Below are 12193 nucleotides of genomic sequence, written 5' to 3'. Positions count from 1 at the left end.
GTTTGCAAACAATCTTCGCCAATTTCAAATTAATGCGTTTCCTCATACATACCCGCCGATTATTATGACTTCTGACCTGTCCACTTTCAAGTATTTTAAATACTTGATCATGCAAAAAAAATCCAAGTTTCCTCGGTCTTCGTCTGCTCCTATTTTCAATTACATTCGCCTCATATATTTGTTTTACCGTTCTTTCCTCATACATGAGTTTCCTCATACATACCCGCCGATTATTCCGACTCCTCACCTGACCACATTCAAGTATTTGAAATACTTGATCATGCCAAGTTTTCCCCGGTCTTCTTCTGCTTCTATTACCAACTACATTCGCTTTATAAATTTGTTTTTACTGTTCTTTCCTCGTTCATCGGTTTTACATGGTCAAACCATATTTCACACACCTTTCTTAATTTTATCGATAATACTTATCACAGCCTTGCGTTCTTTCCTTATATCACTATTCGAACTTCTATAATACATCGTTTTGCCGCACATTCATCTGAGATGGAATTCCGACTTCCATTTAACATCTAGAGCGTGGAACTGATTAAACACCTTATCTTTGTACAATTGAATTGTACTAAACTTTAGCCTGTAAGTATTTCAGCTCAACACAGGCTATGCCTAAAGAGCCAATATACAGATAAATTATATGTACACGTACACTCGAGAAATAAATAAAATAAAAACTAAAAATAATGCATGCTCGCGTTGATGCAATGCGATGCCTTGTGCACCATCTAGGTTTGGATAAGGATCAATGAAGAAAATTAACAACATTTTGAGTGTCTCCAATTTGGACACACTCAAAATGTTGAAATAAATTAACTGGTCAAATTATAAGCTTAAATAATAAAAATCATATTTTCAGGCGTTTTTCATGGATGTGATTTTTATCCAGGATTCGGACCTCACATACTAATATAAGAGTTTCTGCTCAATAAAGGGCTTCTTTTCATCTCACCAATAGATGTCTCTAGTTAAGTTCTACCTATTCAAGAACAATGTTTCGAAATTGTTTCATATATATAGAACTTCCAAGAATTTGAGTAGTGTGGTTGTCAGTAATGGGTAGAATTGGTGAATGTTTTACATGTGTAAAGTGATCACTTAAACCAGCCTGTGACGGTCGTCAGCCCCGTAAATGTCCAGACTTCCATATTCTTCTTCATCTTTGACGAGATGTCAATTTTTTTTTAACAATAATTTATTTTCGAAATTTCTGTGGTTGCGACTTTTTGTCGATTCGCTATCAGGAGTGTGAAGGGATTTATTACTGTGATTGTAACTGCATAAGGCTATATCGAAACGTGCTAAATGCAGTTATTAGCAACACTCGAAGGTGAACTAGCCTTGTGGGTAAGAATTACAACAAAAAAACGTTAAAAAATACTGTCACGGAACATTTACGTCGAACAACAAAGGTTTTAAAATAACGTTATTATCTCGAAATATTCCTTAATTGCTTCTAATCATCTCCAGTTATATCTGGTTAAAAGGTAAAAACGCATTAGGGTTGCCGTGCCATTGATGGACACTGTCCCAATTATGGGCATCAAAATCAACTGCATGTTTCACTTCCATACATTAGGGTCGGAACCAGGACTACGTTTATTTGTTGATGTTAACTAACTAACTAACTAACTAACTAACCATCACGCCGCTTCCCAGCAGGGGTAGGCAGAGAGAATAGAGCGCCACACCACTCTGTCCATGCAAACATTCTTCGCCTCTTCCACGTTCATGCATCTCCTCATACATACCCGCCGATTGTTACGACTCCTAACCTGACCACTTTCAAGTATTTGGCATACCTGATCGTACCATGTTTTTCTCGGTCTTCCTCTGCTTCTTTTCCCACTAACATTCGCCTCATAAATTTGTTTTACGTTCTTTCGTCACTCATTCGTTCCACATGTCCAAACCATCTCAACACACCTTTCTTAATTTTATCGATAATGCTTATCTCAGCTTTGCATTCCTTCCTTATTTCACTATTTGCACATCTCTCATACATCGTTTTGTCGCACATTCTTCTGAGAGATCGCATTTCGTTTTGAGAGATCGCGTTTCGTTTGATGTTAACTAAGATTAGAAAAGGATTATGTATATCGTTCCTATATTTATTATTAAATTAATATCTGCTTCCTCATAGTTCCATTTGTATCCTGTAACGGCAGGGTCAATCAGTTCAACAATGGACCACCTACCGTACATTTTGGGAGCTCGCTACACTCCTGTTGTCATGGTCACGGACTTGCGCCGATTCCGACCTTTAGTAATGAATCACGACATGTCAAACACTCGCGAAGGATCAATGCACTGATAAGAAACGGTGTGACAAGGTCCCCATACAATGTACTACACTCTACCGGTCTACTGGTGGCCGAGTTCAAATACCCGAAACAAGGTCAGAGATATACTAAATACATACTAAACGAATTCAGGTAATGAATGAATAATGATGATATTTGCTCCCAATTGTGTCCAAACTCAACGGACAAATGAGAGGCCGCTGCCAATAACTAGGCAGTGACAGTAACTACATCGCTCACTCCTTTCAAGAACGTCATAAATAAAAAAACTTGATTTTTCAGGAGAACGTTTTTAAAGTTTAAAAATAAAATACAATTTATTAAAAATTAATATCAAGCCACTTATTGAACTTTTTACTGTGCAAAAGATCTTTTTAGGTAAAACCTGAAGGTTTTTTCTCCATTTGAAAAATATTTAGTTTATTTCAATAAATAATTCAACAATACCTTTTCTTCAAAATGCAAAAACAACACTTTCTGCCCTGTAACGGGTAAATATTAAGTTAAAAATATGTCTCTTTTGCTAGGATATAGTACATTTTCTGGGCATTCCGAAAAAATGCACAACTGACAATTGACGATTTTTGATTTATGACGTTCTTGAAAGGAGTGAGCGACATAACAAATTGTGGATTCTACATTATTTTAAACATTGTAACATGGCCATTGTAACAAAATAAAGGAATGGGTAAATAATCAAGAGTTAATTCTATGAAAATTAAAAAAAGAAAATTAAGAAAATTATGAAGGTTAAAATGGTTAAAAACAATAAAAATGTATTAAAAAAGAACTCCACCGACAAAACACATAAGGTGACTTGGCGGGTCTCTGCAAAAAAAAATGTTTTACAATTGTTCTTTTAAATATGTTTTTTTATTTGCAATTTAGTTTGTAAATAAAAATAATAAATTAGGCAGAGACAATAACTGACTTATTCATGACAATTCCAAAGGTTCCGGATTTGTTATTATTATTATTAAAAAAAAACTGTACGTACGAGTATAACTATGTGTGTAATACGAAAACTAAAACACCACACTTGCGATTGTAATAAATTGAACGACGGAGTTCTAAAGGAAAGTAAATAAAACAACAAAAAATGGACATTGATAAATTTGAATGTCACTGGAAAATACTTAATCTTATACAAAAATTAACGCCTGGAATTTAAAACGAATTTTAAAAAAATGAACACATCCTGCTACTATGTATGTTATGTAGGGCGTTCCAAAAGTTTTCGCGAAAATGGTTTGGGTAGAAATAACATACATTCTTCTTCTTCAAACCCTTATCCGCACCCCAATGGTGCATAGGGCACTGCATCATATGAACGCAGTGTTATCTTGATCGTTAACACATGAAGGAAAGGTGATTAGCCCTCCGCTTCAGGTACCAGTCCAGGGTGATATTGAATAAATATTAGAGTGAAAAAATCACTTACAATAAATTTAATTTATTGTAAGTGATTTATTAATTTGACCCCCCTGGGAATCGAACCCGTGACATAACATACATAGTTATATGTGTATATATATATATATATATATATATATATATATATATATATATATATATATATATATATATATATATATATATATATATATATATATATATATATATATATATATAAATATATACTTATTCCACTGGAATAATACATTTAAAAGTTACAAAAACCCTTTTTTTATTTTTTCATGCAAAATATATTCTTCCACAATTACAATTTTTTCGACCGTCATGATTTTAATTAATTGATCGTTTCACCGCTTCTATTTCTTGTGAAAATGTTTTGTTAAGGACGAATATTACGATGTGAACGTTAATTTTTAGAATTTTAAAATATAACAGAAATCCAGACCTTGAAATTTGAGAATAACATTCATAAAAGTGTCTCCGTGGTGTAGTGGTTAGCGTGTGCTGGACATCCCGAGTTCAATTCCCAAGGGGGGTTAAAATAAATATTGAAATATATATCCATATTCTTCTTCATCTATGTTGAGATGTCAAAAAATAATATGAAAAATAACTCCTATAGTTGGAGATAATCCAGATTTGTGAACAAGTATTTGGACACACTTAAAATGTTGTAAATAAAAATTGATGAATTTACACTAATATTTATTCAATATTACCCTGGACTGGTCTCAGAAGAGCAGGAGTGGTCACCTTGCCATCATGTAAGTAACGATCAAGATAACACTGCGTTAATACGATGTAGTGCCCAATGCACCATTGGATGCGGATAAGGGTTAGAAAGAAGATAATAGTAAGATAAGCGTTACAGAGAGATGGTTTTTTTTATCATTATAGCTTATATAAAAGGGAGACGTAAAATTGCGAAAAAAGCGAGTGTCTTTGCCTAGAATTTTCACTCATGAATTACATGAAATTATAGTAACTTTAAACATAAAGAGTAAATCCACTCACGAGTAGGCATAGGCTATGAAACTTATAAAGTTGAAGCCTGAGTAGGGACATGATAAACGGTGTTGCATAAGCCGTAGCTAGATTTCAGAGTCACTTGGACGTTAGGTAAATCAAAAAAAAAAAGTTACAAAAAATCAGATGAAAACTTTTTTTTTGTTTGTAACTACAATAGACCGGAAATTTAAAGTAACGATCAAGATAACACTGCGTACATACGATGTAGTGCCCTATGCACCATTGGATGCGGATAAAGGTTAGAATAAGAAGATAATAGTATCACTGAAACGGTGAGAAACGAGAGATGGATTTTTTTAAATCATTATAGCTTATATAAAAGGGAGACGTAAATTGTTTAAAATTCGGATTATTACGTTTTTTTGTTGTTTCTAACCACAATAGACTGGAAACTTTTTATACTTACTATAATATATAGGAACTACGCTCAATCCTCTATTGTTCCGTTTTTTCGTTATCTCCTGAAACTTCCATTATTTTAAGATAAAATCCCGGGTATAGCAGATAGCTATACATTGTTTAGTCAGCTAATGCAGTCGCTCGGTTCACAGCTGAAGTTGTATGTCAACAAGCCAACTGATCAGATGGGATATAATGCAGCATAATTTAGTTTGCAGTGTTTGTAAGGCTGTCGAATGGCGAGGCATTGAACGTTTTTTGGCATATTTTAAAATACAGTTATGGTGAAGATGGCAACCTACTAAATTTTAATGATTTGTTTTAGTAGCAAAAGTGCTTTCATATTATACATAATACAGTACAGTAAAACTCCGATATAACGGACCTCTATTCAATGCATGTATCAAGGGTCATTTATATATGTATATATATATATATATATATATATATATATGTATATATATGTCCGCCTCCGTAGAGTAATGTTCAGCACGCTCGGCTACCGTTTTGGAGGTCCCGGGTTCGATTCCCAAAGGGGGTAAAATAAATATTAGTGATTTTTTCACTGTCATATTTATTCAATATTACCCTGGACTGGTACCTGAAGCGGAGGGCTGATCACCTTTCCTTCATGTGTAAACGATCAAGATAACACTGCGTTTATATGCCGCAGTGCCCTATGCACCATTGGGGTGCGGATAAGGGTTTTATTATTATTATATATATATATATATATATATATATATATATATATATATATATATATATATATATATATATATATATATATATATATATATATATATATATAATAACCATATCCGCTCCCTAGGTGGAGCATATGGAGTCCACAAACTGTCTCCAGGCTTTTCTGTCGGCTGCCAGCTCCCTTGCATCCTCCCAAGTCAGATCCGCGTCGCGAAGTTCTGACGAGAACTGCCGACGAATTGTCAGCAATGGTCGTCCTGGGCGGCGCGAACCTGATGCCTTGTAAAAGAGACAAGCTTGATTAAGGCTCTCAGGAGGCATGCGGAGTACATGGCCAAGCCAACTGAATCGCCTTTTTTTGACGACAGTTGTGACCAAGATTTGCTATATATATAAATATATAGAAAATAATAATAAATGATAAATGATATATAAAATAATAAATGATATATGCTCGCTGCGTTTGCCAGCGAGCTAATGTTCATCTACATCTCTCCAAATTTATTTATTTATTTTTTCTTTTTTTCTTTCATATTCTTATTTGTTTATTATTTTTAATTTCATTATATAAAAAAATGTTGTAAAACATATATGGCTGGCTAAGTATAGCACCCACCACTTAGTCAAGCTGGAATAAAGAGTTATTATTATTATTATATTATAAAAAAAAAAAAAAAAACAATGAAAAAAGAGAACGAAAAATAAGTACAAGTGAAAAAATAAAATTTAAAAAAAATATTACAAAATAGGGAAGCTAATAATCACCTTAAAATTCATAGCAAGAGATCCAAATAGTGCTGTATAAATTTATGAAATTAAAGATATTACAACGGTTTACAATAAGTTCAATTTAATTCAGTAAATCTTGTTAGTATCTGAAAATCGTACTACTTAAAAAAAACATCGATTTGTAGGTGTTTGGGTTGTAGGCTGAAACATGTTTTTTTCCAAGTTTCTAAAATAAACATATTAATTTTAAGTTGCGTTATCGACAGCGTTCAAATTTAAATCGGAAGTAGATTTCCTCGTGACCGGATATTGGGAGCGATTGAGAATTGATTGGTCAGAAAACGAATTTTTATAGTGGACTATATATTCAATAAAATTATATTGGAGCATAAATATTCTAAAACTGTCATAAATATAAACTTAATAATTTTTTTTTCATTTAATATATTTACATTTTTATTTATAACATAATACATTTGAATCATTTATACGTATGGAGAACTTATATATTTCGATTCGCTGTGCCTCTCCATAAAAGAGACTGTGCTCTTGTGCTTGGAGAGGGACTTACACTCGTGGTTTAATGATATATAATAAAAGATATAATAGTTTTTTTTTGTATATTTTTCAAGATTTAAATCTATAGAGCTTTAATTTTTTTCTTTAGTATTTTTATATCATCTATTTTTTTTATTTCTTTAGGGAGTTTATTGAAATGTTTGATTGCCAAATATTTGAAGTTTTGCTGAAATTACTTGGTGTTGCATTTTGGAGTAGAAAAATCGTTTGAGAATCTCGATGATAATTTTTTTGTTAAATTTAAATAGTTGTCACCCCTTAGTATTTGAAAAATTGCGTTTTTTTTATAAATGGATTCTATATTTGGGACTTGAAATTTTTTAAATAATAATTTTGTTGGATATATGTTTTTATTTTCAAAATAACTTTAAACTAATTGACTATTATACGCACAGTATTTATTGGTTGAGTTTATTTTGCGAGGTTATTAATAAAATAATATATCAATAAGCCAGAAGAAAAACACTCTAAATACATTTTGCTTACCTATGTTTTTAAATATATTTTTATTATTTTTTCTAAACTTATTAATCTTTCTCATTTTTCTATTAACGTGTTTAAAATTATTAGTGTTGGATTCAAACCATGGTGCATATTTTATTAATATAAACAAATATTAAGCAATTAACACAAGCTAGTACAGGTATGCAACTCCGAGTGTCCAAAGTCATTAGTGCTATTCAGCCTGTCTTGCCTTCCTTCCAACATTCCTCCTCCATAACGTTACCAAATATTTTTTCTTCTTCATTTAAAAAGACAGATATTTGTGTTCTTATTATATACACATATTTTAATTTCATACTATTTTTGTAAGCCGTTATGAAAAAATAGGCATCAAGGTGTGATAAAGCAAGTTTGAACCCAGAAAATCTATCTCAGAGTCCACGGCATTAACCACGGGACCATAATCCGACTTTCTGTAACATCCTTCAACGTTGAGCTCCTTCACTTAAGTCATCTGTGTCCCATCAATATAATTCCACTCCGATATCCAAGGACCTAAAGTGTACGACTGATCACCATCCGATACGACGCCCTATGCACCATCTGGGTGCGGATTAGGTCAAAGAAAAGAAGAAAAAAAACGCATCTAATACTGAATATTTCTTAAACATGAGCTTGTCCGCGACACTAACGCCATCTATCGATATAAAAGTTAATATTTACATTAGGCGATGCTTACATGACGATACTACAAAACGAGGAACGCAAACGATAGTTGTTAAATTTTTCCAAAGATGTCGCTTATTAATAATTCGTTAATAAAATGAAAAAATAAAAAAGGTCGTGTAAATTATAATTGACGTTAAAATAAGTCTCCCATAAATATTACGATTCATATTGACTGAGTTTTAAACAGAAATGGTGCCAAGAACTCGATTCCATTAAAAAAATTATGTATTCTGTTTTTTTTATTTTTTATTTAAATATAAAATGTATATGTCACATTAACTATAGAGACTTCCACACTTCATTAAGTTTGGAATAAAGATAAAATAATAATAATATTATTCTCAATATAATTAATATTTAAGCATTTACTTTGTGGTTAGTCATTTTTACTTATTTATTTTTTTACAAAAATGTTATTAAAATTAGTATATAACCACTCACCGAGATTTTTATGTCTACCGGTTTCGAGACGTACCCGTCTATTCGTCAGGACAATCACTAACACAGCAAAGTGATTGTCCTGACGAAGAGACGGGTACGTCTCGAAACCGGTAGACATAAAAATCTCGGTGAGTGGTTACTTATATACTAATTTTATTGACATTTTAGTAAATAAATAAATAAGTAATAATAATAGTTTGGACATATAATGCAAGGTTCGAAGTACTGCGTCGTCCAGGAAAAAGAAGAAGGTAGTCAGTTTAGAAGTGGATAGAAGAAGAATGTCATGATTTAGCGGTTGTTCCAAGATGTCAGGGAAAGGACCGGTGTAAGACCATGAAGGATAACAGACACATCAGTATAAGAGCAAGAGGAACATGCCCAGTATCGTTCTGAGGTGGGAAGAGAGTCGAGGAGTGGGAGGAAAAAGGATGTCATGATTGGGAAACAACAGACCTGGAAGGTGTAAGGGTGTAGAGACTGCTCCATAACATCAGGAAAGAGAATCAATGTAAGACCATGAGGTATAGCTAGCAAGGGAGTATAGAAGCAAGATGAACGTACCCATTATCGCCCTGAGGTAGGAAGAGAGACGAGGAATTGGAAGAAGGATGTGATGGCTGGGGAACAACGGACCTGGAAGGTGTAAGGGTTTAGCGACTGCTCTATGACGTTAGGGAAAAGGACGAGTGTAAGTAAGGTCATGAGGGATAACAGGTACAGTAGTATAAGAGGAAGAGGGACTTAGGGCATAGATTGTTTCACATTCCTATACACAGGACCAACCTGCCGATGGTTATGCCTGTAGGAAGAGCTACCGCTATGTTGAACAATATCACATTGGATATTGATCTGTTCCATGTGTCCGAAGGAGTTTTCCGAAGCAGGATTTTTTTACACATTTAACAAGAGTCTTTTTGCTTACTTTTTAATTTTTTTAATGTATACTTTTTTAATGTATGCCTTAAATGTTAGTTTGTAATGTATATATTAATTATTGAATGAATTGAATTGAATTGAATTACCCAGTATCGCCCTGAAGTTGGAAGGGAGTCAAGCAGTGGGAAGAAGGATGTTATGACTAAGAAACAATGGCTAGCGGCTGCTCCATGACGTCAGAGAAAAAAACAGTATAAGGCCACGAGGGATAACAGGCAGTATAAAAGCAAGAAGAACTTACCCAGTATCGCCCTGAGGTGTCCCTCGAGGGTCTGCAGCACCGTCATCTTGATCTCCTTGACAGTCTTGCCGAGGAACTGCTCGGAAGCAGTCCCCAACAACTCGTCCGCTTTCATTATCTTGCACTGCGCCACGCCCGTCACCGTCAGCGGGACTCCCTGCGCGGTTTCCACACTCTCGCACATCGGGTTCAGCGTCATCACCTGGATAAAAAATAGCATGGTAATATGTTGATTGGTTTGACCTATCAGCCTTCTTCTTCTATGCGTGTCATGTCAGGTCCTCCCGTGGATGGTGAGGATCTTACATACCTACATCGGATCCGTGTTAGTTTGTAAGGAACTCTGACGAGAAATGATATCCAAATATGATAAAAATACTGAAGAACATTGGTACCATAAACCAAGCTAGAACACAAAATGCCGAACCCTCTTCTAGTGGAACGGAAAGCCTTTTGAATACAGTCAACAGTGCGGCTTCTCCTGAGGAGTTTTACGTGGTTTTCTCCTAGCAATGAGTAAATGCTGAGAAGTTCCTGATTAGTCCACACTAGTTTTTACTTCCTGTTCCCAACAAACATTAAAATAAATCATGTTTTTAGCTAGAAGAAACAAAAATTTACTAATTGATCTTTAAACCTTGTACATAATAAGCAAGGTAAATAAAAATGCAACTTCTATCTAAAAAATAGGCCCCCCGACGTCACTTGAGGGTGATTGTATTTGAGTTGACAGCTGGGAATCGACATCACAGGAGGAAAATCAAGGCCACAAGGCCAGCTTACTACAAAGAAAAAAAGATGATTTCAAAGTAAAGTCAACACAAACCTCAAGTGATAGTCTCTGAACATCGGTGACGAGCCACCAAGCCCACGCCCATCCTCCAACAATGGTCTCCTTCTTTGTGGACCCGCAGCATCCACCTGAAAAAATATTCCGTTGAATATTGACAAACAATACATTAAAAAAAAATCTGTGTCACAGTAACCTCTCTTTGCCCATAGCACACGGCACCTAATATTATTCTTCTTGGCTCCATCGCAACTTATCGTCTTTGTAGGTTGTTGGGGTCAGCTCTCCTCGTCCTCGGGTTGTAGGTCCTTCTATCATGGACAACGTCACCTAGGCCATGCTTTCAAATCATAATTTCTTTCTTCAGCCTCCTTGCCATTTAAAAATTTGAACAAACGAACAGAGAAAGACCGAGGAAAACTTAGCATGATCAAGTATTTCAAATACTCGAAAGTGGTCGGGTCGGGAGTCGGAACAATCGGCGGGTGTGTATGAGGAGAAGCATAAATATGGAAAAGGTGAATATTATTAACAAAGACAAATTGATGTGGCGTTTGATTCTCTCTGCCTACCCCTGCGGGGAAGCGGCGTGATGCTTAGTTAGTTTCTAGTTTAAAAATTTAGATTTTTATTTATAATAGATAGATTTTAAAGTTTTAGAAACTGTAATACAAAAGAGAACCGATCCCAAAGTAATTAAGGCAGCTAACCAATTGGTTAAAGTGCTTCGGATACCGTTTGATTGGGTATAATGTTCCCCATAAACCGGTTTTCGTTTCCGTTACGAATAACGCCAGGGCTACATTTGTGTGCATACAAAGTGTCAGAAAAAATACAAAAAAGGAATACCTAGAGGAAAAAAATAATGAGAGAACGTTCAAACTCAGCTCTCAAAAGAGCGGTACAGTTAAGAGGTTTATTTATTGATATATTTAATAATTCTTCATACATGGCACCTTAAAGCGATAACCAATATAATATAGAGGCGGACAGTACCAAAACTTTGAATGTCACTTAGTAAATACGACTGATTATTTAAATCTACTGTGACATGTGTGTGTCTCGATGCATTCTACATCATTATCAAACACCCATGTTTAAAAATGATGCGGAATACATAGAAATACGTGTCACAATACATTTTGAGAAATAGTGGTATTTACCAAGTGAAATTAAAATAGAAAATGTATAGATATTACCAAAAAGTGATTGCCAAATCAATTAAACAAGAAAAATGCATACTATATCTGCAAACTTTCGATTAAATTAAAAATTAGCTACATTGATGACATTTTGCAGCAGTTTTTCGAGATTTGGCATCCGAAGCGAATTTCTCGTTATTAGAGATCTGCTTCAATGCAGTAGGATGAAAAGAAATCTATTGACTGGTTATATATTAGCCTGAAGACAAGAAATGCTAACATAACAACTACA

General features: G+C 34.2%; 1 protein-coding gene across 2 annotated transcripts in view; it reads right to left on the bottom strand.

The window, feature by feature from the left end:
- Flo2 (flotillin-2) overlaps positions 1 to 12193 on the bottom strand; it is a 547503-nt gene that overhangs the window by 82797 nt on the left and 452513 nt on the right. For both annotated transcript variants that reach the window (XM_088267202.1, XM_088267204.1), the window contains exons 2-3: positions 10796 to 10890; positions 9970 to 10171 (exon numbers count right to left, since the gene is read on the bottom strand). In XM_088267202.1, coding sequence (XP_088123328.1) covers positions 9970 to 10171; positions 10796 to 10890 — 297 coding nt within the window. The remainder of the gene's footprint in view (positions 1 to 9969; positions 10172 to 10795; positions 10891 to 12193) is intronic.

Source organism: Brachycentrus maculatus, unplaced genomic scaffold, assembly GCF_059751285.1.
Source record: "Brachycentrus maculatus isolate JH-2025_06_01 unplaced genomic scaffold, ASM5975128v1 h1tg000285l, whole genome shotgun sequence".
Lineage (NCBI taxonomy): Eukaryota > Metazoa > Arthropoda > Insecta > Trichoptera > Brachycentridae > Brachycentrus > Brachycentrus maculatus.
This window is presented reverse-complemented; position numbering and strand designations above follow the sequence as displayed.